The sequence below is a fragment of the Euprymna scolopes genome, chromosome 19 (assembly GCF_053919585.1).
Source record: "Euprymna scolopes isolate OS-2025 chromosome 19, ASM5391958v1, whole genome shotgun sequence".
Lineage (NCBI taxonomy): Eukaryota > Metazoa > Mollusca > Cephalopoda > Sepiida > Sepiolidae > Euprymna > Euprymna scolopes.
Window position 1 is genome coordinate 19,609,294 of NC_136500.1, and position 23,773 is coordinate 19,633,066.

At 34.9% G+C, this 23,773-nt stretch overlaps 1 protein-coding gene across 1 annotated transcript in view; it reads right to left on the reverse strand.

Annotated features, from left to right (window-relative positions):
* LOC145303471 (inhibitor of Bruton tyrosine kinase-like) overlaps positions 1-23,773 on the reverse strand; it is a 147,890-nt gene that overhangs the window by 75,914 nt on the left and 48,203 nt on the right. Inside the window, exons 7-10 of the mRNA XM_080144819.1 lie at positions 18,625-18,821; positions 14,904-15,087; positions 6,622-6,775; positions 282-450 (exon numbers count right to left, since the gene is read on the reverse strand). Coding sequence (XP_080000945.1) covers positions 282-450; positions 6,622-6,775; positions 14,904-15,087; positions 18,625-18,821 — 704 coding nt within the window. The remainder of the gene's footprint in view (positions 1-281; positions 451-6,621; positions 6,776-14,903; positions 15,088-18,624; positions 18,822-23,773) is intronic.

Genomic DNA, 23,773 nt, shown 5'->3' on the forward strand with positions numbered 1-23,773 from the left:
TACAAATATATAAACATATACACATATCTAACTTTACATAAAATAGAGATAAAAATAAATATTTAAAAAAAAATGACTGGGTTATGTTTATTCTTAGCAAATTTTAGCAAAATTAGAAAGATATAAAATAAGAACAAAAAAATCTTTATGAAATACAAAATTTTGTTTCAAATATGCAACCATGGAAAATTCGTTTTTTTTTTTTACTCTTCTGATATCCTAACGATGTGAAAAATCTATGGGTACATCTCAGAATGGCAAACCAGAAAGAACAGACTTACTCTTTTTTTTAATAATCTTTGTATTTTCCCAACTGCCAATGAAAGCACGTCCGTCACGAACAACCAAACCAAATTTTGCATCGCTCATGCAAATTTCAGTTACGTAAATATTTCGGATGTTAAAAAGGCAACATCGGAGAATAGGATCAAATGATCTCCAAATAGAGACCTAGCAAAAAAAAAAAAAAAAAAAAAAATTAAAAAATCATGTTAACTGCTTGCAAGCAACACTATTATTATTGGTACAAGTCCGTGACTCCTATATCCAAGAAAAAAACATCGATGCAACTATACTAATATAGGTAAAATTCGGGAAACCAAAAAAATTGATAAAAAAAAAATATCTATTGACTTTTTGTGTTAATTTCAACTAAAAAGCAATGATATCTACTTAATAGGCATGTCAGAAGTACTTAAATATTACCGCATTATTTTAAAAATATAATGAGTTTTCTTATCTATATCATAAAAAAACCCTTGCCATATTTCTTTTGGGAACACATGGCATAATAACAAAGAAAGTAACTCAGTTATACTAAAAACAATGCAAGTATTTATGATCGTTAATTTATTAAAAATTATCAGGAATTGGCGATAGTTACACGCTATTTATCTCCTCTTGGAACTCAGCAGTGTTTTTTTTTCTTTTTTTTTTGTGTTTATCCATCTCCCCAAGAAGCAGAGTTAGACACAATATCAGTTTTTAATGTGGGGGGAAATCAGCTCCCCAAAAAGGGGTACTCTGGTTAGTAACAAAAATAAAAAAAATGGTACTCTTGCATAATCTGACCCGGATTCTTGGAATTTCCCTAAAGTATGGATCGGGCGAGGCCGGCAATCATTGGTTTAAGCCAAGCAATTGTAACAGATGCAGACTAATTCAAAAAAAAAAAAATATAAATAATCAAAAATAGCGAACCTTTAAAGGACTGAAAATATTTTTATTTTATTTTATTTTTTTTTTTTTGCAAAATATTTATCAACAAAAAGTTTTTTTTTTTTTTCTTCAAGAAAAGATGAAAGTTTTACTTTTTTTTAAACCATAAATTGTTAGGTGTAAGTACAAGATTTTTTTTTTTTAAGACGTTTTGTTCAGTCAATTTGGGGGGGGGGGCCCACAGAATTTTTTTATATATATATTTTTTTAAAGAAAATATTTAAAAATATGTTTACGAAAAGCGTAAATTGTTAGATGAAAGTACAGGAAAAAATTTAGTTTAGAAAACTTAATATATATATATATATATATATATATATATATATAAATAAATATATATATTTTTTTTTACAGCTGTTGATTGCCGGGAGAAGAAATTTCACGAGATGAGGATATTTCCTTAGGAATCCTTTATTTCGATAAAAGGAAATGGAAGTGTTAGAGAATGGATAGAGAGAGAGAGAGAGGGGGGGGGGAAAGTGTGAGTTATAGTGTAGACACGTTGACCGGAAGTCAAGATCAGCTGATTTGATTGCGTGTGAGTCATGTGATCAGATTAGCTGAATCGAGGAGATTTGGTTGGGACTTAGAAGAGAGCGGACGGCTTCACCGTTGTCTCCTCCCCTTCGCTGGTGGGGGGGGGGATGAACGCTGACGTGGTAGAAATAAGACCTAGGAGAAGAAACAACACAGGCCAAATTCACTTTCCAATCTTCTGTGATCGAACTGGAAGGTGAATAGAAAAACTATAGAACCAATTTCTTGTCTTGGAGTGAAATAAATCTTCGTCCCCAAAAAAACAGGTACCAGTCTCCCTCCCAGACGAGATGTTCCAGATTGACCAACAAAATCGCAGAAGGTATGAAAATACATGACATGTCACACACATATTCACACTTAACAGCATATGAACATATGTAATAGAAAGACCACTGGACGATCACACACACAACGACATTAACTCTGATAAGATAATCAAACACTCAATCTTTTATAAATAGACAATACAACAGAAGGAAGCTCCCCAAGAACCAGGTAGCTTTTGGAAATGTGATTTATGATAGAGACAAAAGGATCATTTCCGAATTTTTGTCTCCACATAAATTTACATACCCAGAAGCTCTCGTTTGCTCCACATTCTTGCTTGTTTTACTGTTTTGCTTCCTTCCAACATCCTCTTGATTTGGTACGGTCACAAAAAAAAAAAAAAAGAAAAAAAAAAAGAAAGAAAATCCTTGATGTAAATAAAAAATAAAAACTTGATTTAGCGTTTCAACATTTGAACAACGCTTGGCTGAAACTGATGATTGCCGGTCTCACCTGATCCATGCTTGACAGGAATTCCCGAGAATCTGGGTCAAATTATGCAAGAGTATCTAAAAAATATATCAGTCATGAAGGATTTCTCCTCCACTCCACTGCAGTATTTCTTTAGCCAAACACTTTATTTTCGCTAATTTTCACCAAAAAAATGTTTTCTTTAATAATTTTTTTTCTACTTCATTGTTTTTCATAATTTTTGGATATGTTAATTACTGTGACATGACAAAGAAGTAGCGACCATTGGTTTGCCTTGAAATTTATTATAAAAAAAATTTCGAATTTTGCTATTATAGTGTAATTGCATCAAAATATCTTTATAATGTATGTTTCTATGACAGAGAGAAAATATTGTACACTAAAAATCACGTAAATTGATAAAGTAGTTTTATTTTAAAAGAAAGAATATCAAATTTTATGCTTCAATAATGATCACGCTCTCAATGCCATTTCCCAGGACAAGATAATTCCAAATAATTCAAACTTTCACAAGATTTTAGAAAGCCATTCATAACATTGGGAAAGGTGAGTATTGGAAAAACTCAAATTCACTTTAAAATAATTATTCTCATTTCTGGCAAATTTTTTATTTTTTAATTTGGTTGAATTATTATGTTCTGAAAATTGTTAATTGTTTACTTTGGTTGAATCTTTTTTAAATTTTTTATTTTGGTTGAATTATTATGTTCTGGCAAATTGATTTATTTTTTTACTTTAGTTGAATTATGTTCTGGCAATTTTTTTTTATTTTTTACTTTAGTGGAATTATTATAGTCTGGTCATTTTTATTTTTTTTTTATTTTGGTTGAATTATTATGTTCTGGCAGTTTTTTTTATTTTTTACTTTGGTTGAATTATTATGTTCTGGCAATTTTTTTTATTTTTTACTTTGGTTGAATTATTATGTTCTGGCAATTTTTTAAATTTTTTTACTTTGGTTGAATTATTATGTTCTGGCAATTTAAAATTTTTTTTTACTTTGGTTGAATTATTATGTTCTGGCAATTTTTAAAATTTTTTACTTTGGTTGAATTATTATGTTCTGGCAATTTTTTTTTATTTTTACTTTGGTTGAATTATTATGTTCTGGCAGTTTTTTTTATTTGTTTACTTTGATTGAATTATTATGTTTGGGGAAATTTTTCAATGAAAAACTGTTTTATATAGCGAAGTTGTTTAATGTTGTCTATCATGTCGAAAAAGTAACATTTATAGATGAAGAACAAATAAAAAAAACAACGCTCACTAACTTGACTAACTTACAAACCATGTGAATTTATTATGACTATTATTTATTATAACTGATACAATACATTCTTACAAGAAGGTCAGTAGGAGTGTGTTTTTAACACGTCCGTTCAGCTTATCATCCCAGGAGTGGGAGAGAGAGAAACGGAAGTCGATATCGCTGCCTCTGGGCTGAAACATGTAATTGTTCCAAATAAGGGGCGATAACTGTATTTGTCTCAAACTGAAAGTGTTTGGGATTGTGTTCATGTGTGTACTGCGTGTGAACTAGAGCTGCATAGCAGTTTGACGACACTCTATACATATGTAAAGCCATATGCATCTCCCTCAATAACAATCACCGACTGTGTGTCATAATTTTTCTCTGCTTCATCTTCCATTCTTCTTCTCATTCTGGCCGTATCATTATCTCTCATATTGGTGACTACCAAGGGCAAGCATCGGCTTACAAGTATAAAAATAAAACAGAACAACGCATATTCACAAGATATCAGTTGTACATGTGTGAGTGTGTGTGATACAATTGTGAAAAATGACCCTCCAAACGCTAATATACATACCTTGGTTATCTGTCGAGGTCATCATTGTCAGTCAATTGAAGTCAGTTCATCTTGGGTCGTCTAAAGCTCTTTCGATCTGTCATCAGCTGTACTAAACTGGAAACTGTTGACTTCTCAATTTATTTACTCTGGATTGTTTTCTTCGCAAAGTGATTGATGAGTGAAAATGACTCGGCCTATCAGTCATTTCCAACTGATTACCCATCCCATTTCTGATTGCCTTTGTGTTTCTTTGTGAATTACTTTCTTCTATTGTCCTAGATCATTTATTTCCAACAACTATTTTTTTAGAAGTCACTTGAACACTGCATTGGGGGGGGGGGGCATCCATAGTATCACACATATTTTTTTTTTTGCAAGATAATCACTGGGAGTCGCTACTTATCAAGGCCCGAAGGCCACTTGAAGGATTAATGAGTGATTGTCATTGAGACAACAGCACAATGTTACATTTTTAGTAAAAAAAATGTAATTAATAATTTTTTTATATGTTGTTCGAAATCGAGAGAAAATAAGAGTTTGTTTGGTTTTTTTTTATTTTCATCAATTTTGTTGTCGTCTGCGCTCAGTCAAAAAATAATCACAACGAGAGAGGATGTGAAGAGATATATAGAGAGTGGACAAAAGAAGAAAAGAAAGAGAATAGCTAACGAACGAGCGCTGACAGTAGAGGAGAAAGAAAGAAAAAAGAAAAACTAGCTAGCGAATGCTGGCAGGTTGTATAGAGAGGGGGAGGTGAAAATATATATATGGAGAGAGGGGGGGTTTTAACCTGCGCGCTTACGAAAGACAAAAAAAACAGAGTCTGCCCCTCGCTACCGAGCGAAGCAGTATTCAATGGCGACACTGTGAACAGTTGTAATATTAGTAGTAATATAGCATTGCGGTTGATAAAGCCGAGGACGACGTGCTTAATAAACATTGGAAAGGAGTCCACTTGATGTATTTGGAATAAGTTTTTGCAAAAGGAAGCTGGATAAGACGGAAAAGAATTCAATGAATATTGAAAAGGCGTCTACTTAAGATATTTTGGGGGCCAGTTTTTCGGAAGGAAATCGGATAAGAAGAAGAAAGAAGTAAAGACACTAAGACAGTGAGTGAAACAAAATCTCTCTCTTTCTCTCTCCCTTACTCTTTTTGTTTTGAACTGAGCAGACGATAATGACCAGTGCGAAAATGTTGTATTTAGGTCTGGCATTTAACTTGAACATTCTCTCTTGATAAAGACATTTTCTTTCATGCAATACATTTTAAACTATCAAAATAATGGCATTTTTTTTTTTTTTTACATATTTTTGTTTTTGTGTTGTTATAAATAAACTTTCATTCATAATTCCCATCAGCCTTTTGCTTGTTATTTTGATTGTGCTTTTCTGTCTTGTGTTTTACCGTTGTCTCTGAAGAATTTGGATAATTCCTTCCCGTATTTATTTCTTTTTTAATCCTGGGAAAAATTATTTTTTTATTATTGTTGTGATTCTATCATCTCTACAGTCCCCAGTGGAGATAGCCGAGTCATAACAACAGTAATTGTTAGTGGTGAAAATTTGGGTATAATTTGATTATTTAAGGTGATGGCTCAACAGGAACTTGTTTACATTGAACTTGAAGGTGACCATATAATAATCAGCTGAAAAGCAGGCTAGCAGAACAGAGTTACACAGGAGGGCAGTTCTAAAAAAGAAGCTTTGTTCATGGAATCTGCATTTAGACTTAGGCACAGATAGAGAGTGGGGGAAATAATTGATAGTGGTTGTTGTTAGAGGAGTGTGTTTTTGTTAAAGTTTGACAAGGGGGGAGCCATAGATTGAAGCTCAGAAAAGCACTTGCCATGAAAATAGCAATAGAACAGAGATAGGCTCGCAATGTCTCTTCTGTGAGAAAAAGGTTGCAGAGAAAATGGTATCATCCATCAGGTTTCTAAGCAAATCTTGCACTTTGTCAAGCTAGGACAGATTGCTCCAAGCAGCTCCTGCTCAGATTTGGCAACAGTACTCCATCCCAAGATGCACTTGACTCTTATACAGGCAGTAGATTGCACTGGCAGGCAAATATCTGCTGGAGTGGTAGAATGATCCAACCATTTTTCCAGCTATAGATATCTTTTATGGCACTGCATTTAAGGGACTTATAGTGCAATGCTAAACCTTTTCAACTACTAAACTATTTGGGGTGCTGAATCTATATTTGGTGCAAAGAAAATAAATAAAAGAAAAAGATTACATTATGCAAATAGAAATTTCCATATATTTAAATGTCCATCATGGTTACTCACCTCCCAATCTTCTGTCACAGCCATAATAACAAGTTGGGAGTAACTTCCTGCAGTGAAGCTAGACATCTTAGCAGATGTTGATGTTGGAGACGAACAAACCTCAGAACTGACGTCAAGATTGCCTCCTGTTACAGAAACTTGTTTAAACCAACACCTATAAATTTTTAAATTCAAAATCAAATCATTTTATCTTCAACTTTTAGGAAAAATTTGCAATAAGATTTAAGTTAAAATTATATAATTATGGCAAACCTTAAATTTTACAATTATGTTAAAAACAGAAGACACAAAATAGTACAAATTAAAAACAAATCACTGAAACAATTTGAGATTCATTTGCAAATCAAATAACATCTAACCATTTACTGAGAGTAAAACGGGGACCTAGAGTTCCCTTTCAGCAGTAACTTTAACCCTAACCCTGTTGTATTTTTGTGTATGGTAGCAAGAATTGGAAAACACAGGTGAAATATATTTAAATTTATTTATTTTCGAGAATAAATGGAAGATATTACTGGGGTATTCTGCGATACACTTGTTACATTTTTTACTTACCTCCTTGAACGCACGTGACAGCCGATATCTGAGGAGCCACCAGGAATGAAGGATACCTTAGACAACCTAACAGAGCCTGAAATACCGGGACAATGGTCCCCCATGTGTACGGATCAACACCAGCCCAAAATATCCGACATTCTACCAGAGCAGATGGAATTGGATGACACAGCATCCTCTGGGATGATGGAGATTGAGGAAGATCAACCGGTGTGTCATAGCAGAAGGGTGACACGACCACCCAGGAATCTATTTCCACAGACATGGGGCATGTCGCACGACTACTCCAGAGCCTCAAATCATTGGACCACAACGCGAGTATCTTGTGGCCTCGAAAGGGGGAGGGCATGTAGAGGTGGAATCAAACCCAAAACGCCCAGTTACAAGACCAGAGTGATCTTGGTGTCACACCCCCATAGAAGTAGACTCGCCCGCTTGCATGAAAGGTAAGAGCAGGCTACTTAAACAAGACATTCACAACAACCGGTGTGCTTTCAAATATATATTGTCTTGCCAGCACTTTACAACTATATAGGGAGTTGAGCAACAAGATGACTGTTTAAATTACATTGAGCTGCATGTCAGTACAGTCAGAAAAGCAGGGACCTGGGAGAGAATTCCAAAGTCTAGCAGTTTGAGGGAAGAAACTATTTGAGTAGAAACTTTCTTGTATCTAGAGATTTCTACAGTGTCGGGGTGGAATTTTGCTGCCCCATATTACATCTAGGTTCGAAATAATGAACAGATGACTCATCTCCAGTTACTAGACTGCAATGGAAATATTAATACTTTTTAGTTATGGCATCAGCATTCTTGAGAACCAACCATCTTGCGGATAGCCTGCTTGTCTATGATATCTCAGTGAAAACAGTATAGATCAAACCAGAACGAATGCTAGAGATTATCTCTCTGCTGGACAGTAAGATGTCCATCATGAAAAACATGGTGGAGGAAATTAACAATGAATGCACGAAGAACAGACTTGAAACATTGCCTGGTGTTGTCAACCATGCAGTGTGATATACTAACAGCACTCTCAATCTCAAAACTGGATGAAGAAGAGAAAAAGATTTCTTCACAGTTGGGAAAGAGAATCATCAAAAATGATCTGTACCTCATTCCTTTCTTTTGTAGATATTTTATGCTAGCTCAGTTCTATTGCGTCCATTTTCTTTTTTTTAGATTTTTGCAAATCTGCATAAAAATTAAGACAGAAATCTGAATTAGCTTTTCTAGTTTTCTAATAAACTAGTGGGGGTGGCCAGTGTTGCCTGCGTGTTTAGGTGGTGTAGTAAGGACTCTCAGGTGGGAGGGTGGGTGGGTGGATAAAAACAACAGTAGCGGGGATGCCTGGGTGTATGTAGGTGGTTTAGTAAGGAACCCCGGAGTGGTGTAAAAAAAAAAAAATGGTAGTAGCAGGGAGGGGAGAATCAAAACAACAGTAGGCATAGGTGTTAAAAAAAAAGTTATAGTAGGCAGGCTCGCACCCAGAAGTTCGGAACGTTCTAATTAAGCAAAGTCAATCCAACCGATACGATGACTTGGAAAAATGGCGATGCAAAAAAAAACAGACCCCCCCCCCTCCTTGTAGAAAATATCCAGTTTAGGATGAAGGAATTAATGTTTTTGGCCAATTTCTTTTATATTTATCTTCTGAAGGGTCAAGCTTTAAAATGATACCGATCTCGTGAGGATCCATCGCTTGTCAAAAGTTTTTGTCGGACATACAGACACACACACATTTTCGCTTTTATATATTAGACTAATGGGGGTATCCAGCGTTGCCCGAGTGTGGAGATGTGTCGATGAGTTAAAGTAACAGTAAGAAGTCTGGGTGGAGAGAAGTGTTAAAAAAGTGGTAGTAGTGGGGGTCAAAACAACAGTAGGCGGATCGGGTGTGGTGAGGTGTGTGTGTGTGGGTGGGGGGTAAAGCAAAACAATAATAAAAGGGAAAATAAAGAACAAGTGAACAAAAAAAAATGGCATAAATAACCCTGTTTAAATGTTAAAACTTCTTAAAAAAAATCGGAAAAACAAAAAGAAAAGAAAAAAAACAGCTTACATGATGGAAAAATTTTAAAAAAGGAAAAATAAAGAATAAATGAATGAAAAATAAAGAATAAACGAATGAAAAATAAAGAATAAATGAATGAAAAAATAAAGAATAAATGAATGAAAAAATAAAGAATAAATGAATGAAAAAATAAAGAATAAATGAATGAAAAAATAAAGAATAAATGAATGAAAAAATAAAGCGAATGAAAAAAAAGAATAAACGAATGAAAAATGGCATAAATAATCGTTTAAATATTTACACTTTAAAAATAAAAAAAAACAAAATGTCCGATATGTCAGCGTGAACATGCAACATTAAGTCAACGATGCTATCACTATAACCGGTACTCTACAATCGTGTCAGCGAAGTAACATTGTTTTTTTTCTATTTAAACTAATTCAAGAAATAACGTTCAACCAAGTGTATTGTCATGAAGGAACGATTTTTTGCTACCCTCTCTCATCACGAACGTCTATTTCTATAGGAAATAATTGACCGTTTTTTCCAATCTTAACATATTATTCGACCAAGACATCGCCCTTTCAAATGGTACTGGTTTCGACCCGATTCGATGCCGTTGAGAAAAGTTTTAGGCAGACATACAAACATACATACATTTAAACAGACACTTAAGATTTATATAATAGACTAGTGTGGGTGCCCAGCGTTGCCGGAGTGTTTGTAGGTGCGTGTGTAGAGAAAAAAAAAAGTGGTAAACATGAAAAAAAAAACAGTGTTAGTAGACAGGCAGGCTCGAACCTGTAGCCTTGAGGAGGTGAAAAACAAAGTGAAAAAAAGTGAGATTTTACCACTGTGCCAAGAGCGGAGAGGAAGTGAAAAACATTAAAATTTAGCAATGTTAATCTAAATGCGGTAAGAAGCAGAAAGCAGACATAAAATCACGCACTTAAGTTTGGCTGTAGGCCAGTTAAGTTTTCAGCTTTCAACCTGCCGTATTTATTTCACCATGATGTTGGGGAAAACCAGCGCCCTAGAAAAAGGGAGTGTCCAAATGAATAGCAATTGTTTGATATGAGGGGTTTTCCCCACAGTAATCAAAGCTAATTGCTTTCTGGACGTCCCCGGTATGAAAGCCAGAAAGCTGCTTTCACATTTGATTAATTTTGAAAGCCGGGAAGGGTGCCTTCACTTTCGTTAGTTTCACTTTTATACGAAAAAGCCGAACAAACACAAGAGAAGATGGAATAGCAAGAATTTTGTAAAAGTCGATGTAAATAGATGTAGAGATGACCTCCTTCACAAATCATAGATATTATAATCTAGAGAGCATATAAAAAGTTGTAAAAAATAGTACCCCCTCCCCTGAGACCGCCTTTGTCTTTTATCTATATAGATGATTGTGCTATTACAGCAAAAATGTTCAGCTATGGCTTCTCTTTCTTTGTGAGATACTAAACTTTGTAAATGACCTTCATACTTGCATAGTTCCTGCCTTGCATAGTTCCAGGTTACCCTTGGGCAAGGTGCTAGTCTCCCTTTCAAGTTCTGAAGGATTACTATATTGTGAGAAATATATATATATATGTGCATATTTGCTTGCCTGTGTGTATGTGTGTGTATATGTCCAGCTGCTGGAGAGGTTAAACTCCATGATAATAAAACATGCACACCCTGCCGCTGCTCAGTCATATTTCGGTTTGTCACTGTGCAACCAGTGCTAGGGTTCGAGAGGGTAGAATATGTATAGCACAAGCATGTTGTGTTGCGATCATCATGTGCAGATATATTTCTAAAAGTCCTACGACAATAGATGAGTGGCAACGTACATAGGCTTAGTGGGCTGGAAGTGCACAGCTGCAAATCTGCACATTGGCAGCCAGTGATTTATCTAACATCGTCAACTAAATCACTTATAGGGTGGAAGCAACTTCATTGTATGATCTGGTGTTTGAGCAGTCTTTTCTAAGGATACACTGCTCACCTATGAATTTGAAAGGTGACCTAAACATTGTCTACCTTTTTATTAGCTGGTCGGCTTCCTGCAGTTGGTGACTGCTGCATATTTGCAGGAGAAACAAGAAAAAATTGAAAAATATGAAACTCAAGAAAATCAAAATTTCATCTAGAGAAGAATAACTTAACTGTTGCTATGTGGAATGGGAGAAATTTGCTAGATGTTCTAGATAGTAAAAGAACTAAGTGCAGAACAGTTATTGTTGCAAGAGAGCTCGCTAGGTACAACATAGACATTACGGCATTGTCTGAAACATGCCTGAGTGACGAATATCAATTGATGGAAATGGGTTTGAGATACGCTTTTTTCTGGAAAGGAAAGCCATCAGACCTAAAGTGAGAAGGTGGGATTGGCTTTGCAGTGCAATTTGATTTGGTGTAACAGCCAAGCTATGACAGAATCATGATAATGCACCTCCCTCTTGCACACACACAGTAGGTATATGACAATTTTATCTGTGTTTGTCCCTATCATGGATCATGACGAAGACACCATCACAGCATTTTACCAAGATCTCAGCCATATTGTTTCTTCTATTCCCTTATCTAAAAAAAATCTTAATCATGTGCGATTTAAATGCGAGGGTGGGTAAAGATTACCATACTTGAGACTCTGTTAGCGAGTTTGGTGTGGGCAAGGTCAACAGTAATGGTCTACATCTTCTTCATCTATGCACTCAGTTTGACTTTGCTATCCGTCATACTTTCTCCAGCCACAAAGAAGTCCATAAGTATACTTCAACCCACCCTCATTCAAAGCAAGGTCACTTGATTGATTACATTATTTCCAGGAGGGCAGTAGTGCACATGCATGGAACTGAATGCAGCACAGATCACTTTTTGAAATGCTGGAAGCTGAAAATCTGTATAAGGAGGAAGTATAGTCAGGTGGTGTTAAGATTCCCAGGCGAATTGATGTAACCAAACTGGATGATACAAGTGTATATGAAAAACTTCGATCCGTAGTTAATTCTACTGATTTTGATGGATCATGGGCGCATTTTAAAAATACACTCTATGATAGAAGTGTAGAGGTTCTTGGCTTCCGCAAATCTAAACATCAGGATTGGTTTGATCATAATGATTCTGAAATAACTCAACTCTGAAGTGCTAAAAGTGGGTTGCATCATAAAATGTTTTCTACCTTTCATGAAAATCGGGAATCCCTCCAAAAGTCACTTAAAGCAAACAAAGGTCTTCTCCAAAGGCGACTTTGCCAAATTAAAAATCAGTGGTGGGCTAAACTTTCCTATCAAATTGAAATGTCTTTCAATCATAAAGACTCCATGTGCATGTATCATTTGTTAAAAGCCTTTGGTCCTCAAACATTGTCAGTATCTCCCTTACTCTTGTAGATGAAGACGTCATCAATGGATTTTTACCACAACAGAAGCTTATCCATGAAATGTCTGAGTCCTTTTCTGAGAACGAAATTAGAGATGCAATCAAGGAAGTAAATATTGGGAAGGCCTCAGGGCTTGATGGTATTCCTGCGGAAGTCCTCTTACATGGGGGTGATAAGCTTGTTCATGAAATTCTTCATTTTATTACTGATGTCTGGAAGGGTGTTTCCGTCCATCAGGACTGGGTTGATGCAATTCTTATATCATTGTACAAGGGAAAAACAGATTATGAGAGTTATTGCGGGATAAGTTTGTTGAAAGCAATTGGAAAAGTATTTTCCAAAGTTTTACTCAATAGATTGTTAAAGTATATCTGTCTGTCTTTCATCCAAAAAAAGTCAAAGTGGCTTTTGTTCGGGCAGAGGAACCATGGGCATGATCTTTTCTACCCGGTAGTTACAGGAGAAATGTACTGAATACCATATTCCGCTTATCAAGTTTTTATTGATTTGACCAAGGCATTTGATATGGTGAACAGAAATAGCCTATGGACAATTATAGGAAAGTTGGGATGCCCACCTCAATTTTTACGATTACTCAGGAAGCTCCACTTTTTTCTATTTATTTGCAACTATGCTTTTCTATGCATTTAAAGATTGTTTTCTGGGTGTTTATTTGCATTTCAGAACCACAAGTAAAGTCTTTGATCTTTGTTTTTTTCATGCTTCTATGGGGGTCTTTCAGCACTTGGTTTGTGAATTGCTCTATGCAGATGATGCTGATCTTGTGGCTCATAGCGATGGAGGTTATGCAGAGTATCATGGATTGGTTTTCAGGTGTCTGTAGATCTTTTCGACTTACTATTAGCTTTAAGGTCATGTTCACACCTCCACTTGGTAGCTTGCATGTGGAACCAAATATTTTTGTCAACAACCAGAGGCTTGCTGTAGTTGACGTCTTTGTGCATTTGGGTAGCACTCTTGCCAGAGACAGAACCCTGGATACTGAGATCAATTACAGAATACAGCATGCCACTAAGGTTTTGGTAGCTTAGAGAGGTGAATATGATCTGACAGAGGTATAACCCTTCGTACAAAGATTAGTATCTTTCAATTTTGTATTTTAGCATACTTACTTTACTCTTTTGAAGCCTGGACAACTTATGGTAGCCACATAAAGGTTATGGAGAGAGTACACCAATTTCTGAGACACACTGTGGGCATAAAGTGGAACTCTGTTACTCCTGATACAGATGCCCTCATGCGAGCTGGACATCTAACAAGGATGGATGATGAGAAATTACATAAGTGCCTGTTTTATGGTGAAATTATACAAAGCACAAACCAAAGAAATACTTCAAGGACAACATCAAGGATAATCTGAAAGCACTCAGTATTGATGTATCGAGCTGGGAGAGTACTTCCAGTGATTGTGAAAAGTGGCATGCCATGGTTTATCACAGCTGTGATAGGTTTGAGAAGAAAAAATATGATTATGCAAACATTAAGCATGATATCCAGAAGAAAATCGAGAGGGAGATCTCTCAGATGCTGTTGTGTTGAACCACATTTGTTATTTATGCGGTTAAGATGACTTTATCTGGAGCCGGTTTAGCTAGTCACATGAAAATCTGTCTTTCTTGGACGGGGAAAACACTGCAGAGCATAGATGTCTTATTTACTCTAGGGACTGCAAATCAAACAGGGGTCTGAAGTATCATCTGAATGTCCACAGTGAAGTATTACCAGCATCCCTCCATCTCAGCATGAGTGTGACTTCTGCAACAAACTGTAAGAGCAAGGCTAGTCTTAAGGGTGACTTTCCTGCTCACAGAAGATAGCAACTGCATCTTGATCACATCTCCACATGTATATATGTATATGTGTATAAATAAAAATAAATAAATTTAAAAAAATAAAATAAATAAATATAATTAAATAAAAATAAACTATAAAATGAATAAAATAAAATAAATAAAAAAATATAATAAAAAAAGTACCTGGAAACTGATTAATAATCTACAATAAAGGGAAAGAAGTGACAATCATCGTATATATATATATATTAGTCTTGGAAGTTTTTTAACTTTTAAGATTATAAGAAAAAATTCTAATCCCAAGTTCTTTGCTAGAAAATTGCTTTGTTTGTAAGTCAATTAATCACTTTCAATCACTTAAAAACAAAACAGTATTTTATATCATGGCACCCCAGCAGTGTTGATCAAACACCACCTCCCTTACATATATCACAACAAGACTCATGTCTGTATCACATGTATTATTTACACAAGCGACTTCATTTGACCCATAAGAAAAGAAGAGACTATTTTTTATTTATTTTGAATTTTTACTTACCCTGATGTTATTTTTCTGCATTGAAATTCATGAAGAACAAGTATATAACCATTTTTTGTCAAGCACACGGTTGCTGCATCCGAACAGGTGACTTGCTTAATAAGATACGAGTGTTTCGAAGCAATTTTATCAAATAATGGCGCAGGACGGAGTTGTACTTGGTATTTTTCGTGTTTTGGGAAACCTGTAAAGATTTGCAACAGTGCAATAATAGTTGAACAGCAGAATTTAAGTATGTTTGTTGCAGGGACCAATGACGGTGACTGGTCATACAGCTTGTTAGAGATATAAGACAAAAATGATAATGGCCAAGAATGATGACAAACACAGCAGTTAAATTTCTAAGTAAATGACGAGGTGTCTTAAATAACTTTCCAGACTTTTTTTCATATGGACACTTTTATTGATAGTATATACATGAAGCTCTAGTCCCCTTCGAAACAATCTCCTCCTGCTGCAATGCACCTGTTGGACAGTTCCAACAACTTCTGGAAGACCCCATGGAAGTCCTCTTGTGTTAGCATGTCAATGACCTTTGTCACAGCCTCTGTCATCTCCTCAATTGTCTCATAACAACCACCTCTAAGGTTTTCTTTGAGCTTAAGAAATAACCAAAAGTCACAAGGAGAAAGGTCTGAACTATAGGGAGGGTGAGGAAGTGTCTTAATGCCCATCTTGGTCAAATAGTTTATGACAAGAATGAAGTTGTGGACTGGTGCGTTGGGATAAACTTTACACAAATCTTCAGTTCCTTGTGAATAATTGTGTGTACAGTTCCCACACTGACATCAAACTGTGCACTTATTGCCTCTATAGACACACGACAGTCCTTATCCATGAAATTCTTTATTTGGCCAATCAACTCCGGTGTTCTGACTTCCTTACTCCACCCACACCGCTCATCATGCCTCCCGTCTTCATTGAATCTCTTATGCCACTCAAAAACTGATGCTTGATTCATACAAGATGTTCCAAAAGCAGTCTGAAGTATTCCATATGTTTCTGTGAGATTTTTTTTCCAAATTTAAAACAGAATTTTATTGCATATCGTTCTTTTAAAGTGTCCTCATATTCAGATTGCATTTTTGAAATTCACTAGCGGTGACAATCAGGCTTTAGTAGGGTGTATTCCAATTTCTGGTGTAGCTGTTCATTTTAACCTGAAATCATAAAAATTGGTCAGTCATCTCATAAGATGTATAGCAATAACATACTGAACTTTTAAAAGTCTACAACAATTTTAAATGTCTGTACAAAATGTCTGGAAACTTATTGAAGGCACCTCAAAACTGGCTCATTGTTAAGCTTAATGGTAGTAGTAACTAAAGTAAAAAAAGAGAGTTGCTTCAGTCACAAGAATAGTTGGTGAGGAGTGTATAGTCGAGTTGATCTTTAATGTTGAGCGTGAACATCAAGTTTGGAGACATAGGTTGGTAGGTTTGGTCAACTGCTAGGAAGACTTCAGCAGAAGTCATTCTTGGAAGGACAAGTTCAATCATACAAAAGTATAGACAGTGAGTTGCTCTGTAAAGGGCAGGTTTGTCCTCAAATGGAATGCTAAAATGAGGGCTGTTAGTTGCTGAACAAGTTATGTTTACAGCTAGAAAGGCAGCTGAACAGTACCACTGGAGCTAGTCATTCGTTTTAAAATCAGACAGGGAAGATAGGCTAATCAAAGATAACACATTGTATTAATTAATTTTAATCAACAATAATGTAAACCGACACATTAAATACAAAGGACATTCGAAAAAGTAATGCCTCTTATTTTTTTATTTTGCCTGAATGGATCTGAGAGGATTGCAAATTGCATTGTTATGCTGACTGAACTTATGCATTCATGACTTGAAATTTCACCTCTGTTGCACATATTGAAACTAAAAAAGCAAGCCCTGTTATGAACGTGTGTCAGAAGCAGATACGAGTCATTGAATTCCTGGCAAAAGTTCATTGAGAATGGTAGTGACAATGTAGGAAAATAAATTCTGGAGCACAAAAGGTTGCTTGTTTTAATGGTACTTTTATATATATATATATATATATATATATATATATATATATATATATATATATATATGTATATTGCAATGTTATATTTTCCTTCATTTAACTTTTTCTTCACTGCATGTTGCTTTGATTTCAAAATGTGTTAAAAGGCATTAATTAATAATTAGTTTTAAGTGGCAATCTTCTAGAGATTAAAGGTTTAATTCTTACTACAGTCGATAATAACTAAGAATAACAGAATAATAATTAACACCAGGTCATAGGTGACTGAACAAGAATAATCTACTCCCTTGAATCAAACAATGGGTCCAATTCAAAATTCTGTATAGATTCCCGAGTCTAACATAAAAAAAACCCAAGGTTGAAAACATGCACCTGAAGTTGATCAGAGGTTACATCGGCTGGATTTATGTATGATAAATTAAGGCACAATTAATGGCTCCTGCTGATATTCTATTCGTCTGACATTTAGGCAAACTCTCATGTTCTTTTTTTTTTTGTTTAAAAGTCTTTGTAAAAATAAACAAGGTTAATTTTTTTTCAGACAGATGGTAAATATTTTAAATGAAAACAAGTCAAAGATAAAAAGAAAAATATGTTCCTTTAAGTTTAAACAAAATATTTGTTTACTTTTTTATAATTGTACATTTCTTTATAGTATTTTTTTTAGTAAATGTTTACCAAAAAAAAAAGTGCTGACTTGTATTTTTTTAAAATATTATTCAAAGTCTGAAATTTAAAAAGTGTTGACTTGTATTATTTTTTTAATATAACTCAAAGTTTGAAATTAAAAAAAAAAAAGTGTTGACTTGTATTTTTTTTTAAAATATTATTCAAAGTTTGAAATTAAAAAAAAAAGTGTTGACTTGTATTTTTTTTTAAATATTATTCAAAGTCTGAAATTAAAAAAAAAGCTTGTTTGTTTTTACAAAAATTTTTAACAAAAGAAAAAAAGAAAACACACAGCTTGATAGTCTGCTTAAATTAAAATCAGTTGCTTCATTTTGTCCTTGGCATAATAATTCCAACTTGCTTGAATGATGTTCCAAAACATCACATGAACAGAGATAAGTGCTTTTATCGTGCCTTAATTCATCAAATATAAATAGTAAAACAGTTACATTGTTGTTATTTTCATAATTTTTCAGCCAAAGATGAGAACAGTCGTCCAAATAATCCAAATAATACAATCCTCATCTCAAGAATATCAGAAACATAAAATTTAACAGAAATTAAAATAAAAAATTATTGGATTCTTATCGAGAATTCACCTTATATTAAAAAACAAAAATAAAGAAAAATCCATATGATGTACATACACGGGACAAAATGAAAATATCATATTCCAAAACACATAAATTAATAAAGTAGTTTTATTTTTTATAAAGAAAATACATTTTTAAACGATTAATGGGAATTTGTAGGCATTACAACATAAATCCCACAAGTTTGAATTATTGAATTATTGCCTTTTGCTTGTTTTTTTTTTTTTTAAATTTTTTCAAAATGGCAGACAAGACAGCCACTCTTCTGTTACTCATATAATTTTATTTTCTTATTTAAAAATAAAACTACCTGATCAATTTACATGATTTTTGGAATATGATATTTTCATTTCATCACAGGTACATACATCATACAGATTTTTCTTTATTTTTGTTTTTTTTTTTTAACAGAGAGTGAATTCTGAACAAGCCCAAAGATTAAAACTCACCAAGTTGTCCGCCATTGAAACCAAATGCAAAGAGGATTTTTTCTGAATAGATGACCGTGTGATATCGACTTACACAGATTCCTTTTATTTGTTTCAAATTTTTCAGGGAAATTGATTTTGGAGTGAGGCATTGTGTAGGCGATGGAAACTGGACCAATTGTTGGTGATCATTCAGGCCACACGTATACACCGTTCCTCTAGATTAAATAATAAAATTATCTGTCAAAATCACATAGTTAACAATGTCGATTTTAAGTTTATGTTGTTTTATATATATATATATATATATATATATATATTTATATTATTACATTTTCACACCAAACAAGGCACATCAACATTTTGGTGTAGGGGGCTACTATCAGGGGCAACAGCTACTGTGGTACTATGTAGGGAGTTGGGCAGCAAGATGTCGGTTCACGCTACACTTGAACTTCTGCATGTCAGTACAGTTGGGGAAGCAGGGACCCGGAAGGGAATTCCAAAGTCTAGCGGTTCTGGGGAAGAAATTACTGGAGTAGAAAGCTCTTTTACATCTAGGGATCTCTACTGTGTGGGGATGGGATTTAGCTGCCTGTCAGGTTTGTCGAGGTTGTTTACGTCGTGAGGGCACAAGTGCTTGCAGTTCGTCAGAGCATTCACCATTAAAGTACTTGTAGAACAGGCAGAGAGACACAACATTTCGTCGATGGGACAGAGGCTGAAGCTTAGATGACAGTTCAGGACCTATCAGGTTGGCGACTCCCTTTTTAACCTTGTCTAGGAGCGAGAGACTAGTAGCAGATGCACCAGCCCAAACATGACAACAATACTCCATACATGGGCGAATGGTGGCCTTATAGAGATACAGGATACTTTCTTTTATTATTGTGATGCATTACATCTTAGAAGACTTCAATAGATCAACACTGATGTAAACCATGATAAATAATCCTTGGCTCCAGTGGACAACACTCAACCACCTAATACAAGAGTTGGTCGACCAAAAGTTATGACCAGATGAGGCTACAAAACTGACTGAAATATCTATGAATGTGGAGAGGATGATCATATGATACAAGAGTGTCTTGTCTGCCCTCTACTGCTCAACCAGTGCAGTTTGAAAGATTTTGCAGCATACAACAATAATACAAAGGACAGCATAAAAAAAAGTGGGAAATTGTTGTCTGATCACATTGCTTCAAACTCACACTATAAGGAAGTAGAAAGAGGAGGAAAAAGTATTAAATCGTGGCAATGATGGCAAAGCCCTTGAATGATAAACAAAATACTAAAGCATAGGGGATGAAGAGTTGAGGAGGAATATAGTATTTATGCACGTGCTTCAACACATCAGTTTTCGCCATTTAATCTTCTAATAAAACCAGGTGAAGCTTCCTCAACCATGTTGAATCCCTAACAACATCTCAGGAAGAGAAGTTTACAGCTGTGGATCAGACAGCTAGAGAATGCCTCCCCACTCTCCTACTGACATGGGAATCTCTTTTTCCGAGGTTCTCCCTCTCGATTTAGAAGCATCCTGGCTCTAGTAGAAAACACTCGACTTGAAAACAGGAATGGGTTGACCAAACGTTGCTATGACCGGATGAGACTACAAAACTGACCCAATAATCTGTGAAGAGGAGGACCATATGATACAACAGTGTTTTGTCTGCCCTCTATTGCTCAACCTGCACAGCTTGAAAGATCTTGCAGAATACAACAATCATACAAAGGACTGCATAAAAATGTGTGAATGTTTTATGACCGTGTTGCTTCAAAGTCATGTGTGAAAATCAAGTTATATTTCTCTAAATAGCAATACATATGAAAAAATTGAAATAGCTTAAAATATTTCAATATTGGTATCTATAAAAAGAGCTTGATGAGCTAAGAAAGAATCTTTTTAAATTTTTTAAATCTGATTAAAATTAAGGAAGTTATGACTATTTTTGTGCCTCTCACATTTGGATATTTTTCCCTCTTTAAGACCATATGCGTTTTGTCACATTTTTTACACTACTTTTTCAGTAAAAATGCTATATCTTTGGTAAAATATGATTAAGCAATGAAATTTACCATATAAGTGTATTTTTGTGCTAGGAATTAGAATATGCTATTGACAATCTCCAAAAATTAATGATTTCCAAATAATCTGCAGTAAATTCACATAAATATGCTGCAATTCCTTAAAAATGCCATGTATTCATTAAAAGAAAAGAAGTTAAAGAACTCAAAGCTGAATTGTAATGCATTATATGTACAAATAACTGAAATCTAAATCTAGGATTGTTTAAAAATGAATATATTGCAATATTTCTTTGATATTATTGTAAATTAATACCTTCCGTTAACTCCCACCCTCACTCCATCTGACCATCTCTCCAAAATATGCGATTTTACCTTTGTAGGCAATTATGTGTGAATACCTTAAAAAACTTTAAAAAGATAAAGTATTATTTTAGAATTTAATGTAAAATGATTCCCCATTTTGAGCCATTCTAGCATTTTAGGGCAGTTAACCATTTTTTTCCTATCGGAGATAAATCCTCTGCGCCTTTTTTTTTTTCTAAAGACGATTATGTGTGGTTTTAAGAGGGTCTTTGTGAAATTATGAGAGGGTGGGGAGGTGAACACTCTGACTTTGGATTAATGATAGAGTTAAGAAAAATCATGTGTGAACACCCTGAAGGCTTGATAGAAACAAAACAAAAACAATTTTAGAATTTAGAGTGGGGGTTAGTTTCACATGAATTTAATGTAAAATAATTCACCATTTCTAGCGTTTTAGGACAGTTGACTATTTTTTTATGGTTGATAAATGGTGCCCTTTTCTTTAAGGAAGGATTTTTTTTTTAGACTCTTATATTTAGCTTACCAAGAAATTTTGTTTGGTGAGGAGCTTGCCACTTAGACTTAGCATTATTGTTAGGGCTAAAGAAGGTTTTAAGAGGAGGAGGCTTGCCACTCATACCTAGAGTTAGAGGTAGAATTAAGGGAGTTTATTCTTTTTATTTTTAAGAAGGCATTTGACCCCCATATTTACGCTTAGTGGGTCATAACTATTGGTTTTTTAAAATGTTATGCATTAGATTTTGGACATCAAATTACTTTTAAATATGAAATTTATTTTTGTGTATTTGTCGTAATTTTTAAGGGGTGCGAAACTTAACAAGAATTACAACAAATTAACAAAAATGAATTTCATTTAAAACAATAACCCTTATCCCTGAGTGGCTTCCGGGCCTTGATAAGTGGTGATCACTGTGTAAAAAAAAAAAAAAAAAAAAAAGTGACATCACTAACAGAAACCGTGATGTTTGGAAAACTTATTAAGTATTTTAATATCTAAAAACATTTTTTGCTAAAGCTAACAAATTGTTTGCAAATTTTTGATAGATTTAGTTTTTATTTTCAATTACATTTCTTGTCCGAGTGACACATTATTTCATTAAATTTTCCAGTTTAAGACATTTTTTTTATTTCTTTACCTGGACTTCGGACCAAGATCACAGTGTAGTACTCTGATGCTACACTTTGCCTTTTCTGTCCTGTCAGTGAAGGAGAAATACTTCATGACTGAGGCAATTTTAATGTTTGTTTCTATCCAGATTGACACTTTTTGGGAAGCTGGATTTTCCTCACATTAACTGACCTTGTGTCTAACTGTCCTCGTGGGGAGGCAAGTAAATAGGAACTTAACTAGAAACTGAGCACCTCCTCCAAATATTTAAATACTGATTTTGTATTTTTTTTATATATATATATATATATATATATATATATATATATATAATTGGGTATATTCGATTATAATAAAAAAAATCTTATCATAAATTTTCCTAATTTCTGTGTGTGTGTGTGTGTGTGTGTGTGTGTGTGTGTGTGTGTGACACACAGTTGATCTCAGCCTACAGGCAATGCACCCAGGCAAGTAAGGTACCGAAATGAAGCTTATAACCCAGCGGATGTTTTAGTGATATTTATAGCCATGTTTGGTATATAGAAATGCAAAAAAATGCCAAAGAATAATGATTTTTTTTTTTTTTTTTTTTTTTACATGGAGGTCACCATTTATCAAGGCCCGGAGGCCACTCAGGGATAAGGGTTATTGCGTGTACAGTAATCAATCAGATAGTATTGTAGTAATCATTAGTATTGGAGATTTGATAGAGTGTCTTACTTAAGGGGGCGGTTTGTCAGGAATTTGTTTATGTAGGACTTGAAGACATCCAAGTTGTAGTCAGGTGGGAAACAGGTAAAGAGAGTTCCACAGTCGTGCACTTCTGAGAAAGAAGCTCTGCTCATGGAATCTACATTTGGATTTAGGCACAGGTAAAGAGTGGGGAAAATTATTGACAGTAGTTTCAGCCAGACGGGCGTTTCTCGTATTTTACGAGAAATTGGCGAGGGGGGACCAAAGATTGGAGCTCAGACGAGCACTTGCCATGGAAATAACGATAAAACAAAGACAGGCTCGCAACGTCTCTTCTGTGGGAGAGAGGCTGCAGGGAAGAGAAAAGGGCATCCCCCACTAAACGACAAAGTCTAATGTCTACTCTGTCAAGGCAGGATAGGCTGTTTTTAGCAGCTCCTGCCCAGATGTGGCAGCAGTACTCTATCCTTGGATGTACTTGGCTTTTATAAAGATAGAGAATTGCATCAGTAGTGAGATATCTTCTGGAGCAGTAGAAGGATCCCACCATTTTCCCAGCATCCTTGGCAACAGACCTGATGTACGTGTTCCATTTCAGATCAGGAGTAAAGGTCAATCCCAGAAGCTTGTCAAAACATGGAGCCTCCCCAAGACGAGAGCCATCCATTTCAATTGATGCCAGATGAGGATCAGAGCGTTGATGATGTAAAGATAGAAGCTTGATTTTAGATGCATTAAATGTGACCAGCAACCTCTTCCCCCACTGTACCACGCGCTCAAGATCTGAGGAGAAAGAATTAGAGAGAACTTTGTCATTTACGGCTTTTGATGTGTTGCTATAGATGGTCGTGTCATCAGCATAGATGTCAACGAATTATTTAAGTATGTGTTTTGGGAGATCATTGATGTAGATCAGGAAGAGAGTTGGGCCCAGGATGGACCCCTGGGGGACTCCAGTGTTAATACTGTGGGCCTCTGATTTCTGCCCGTCAATCACTACTCTTATGAACCTAT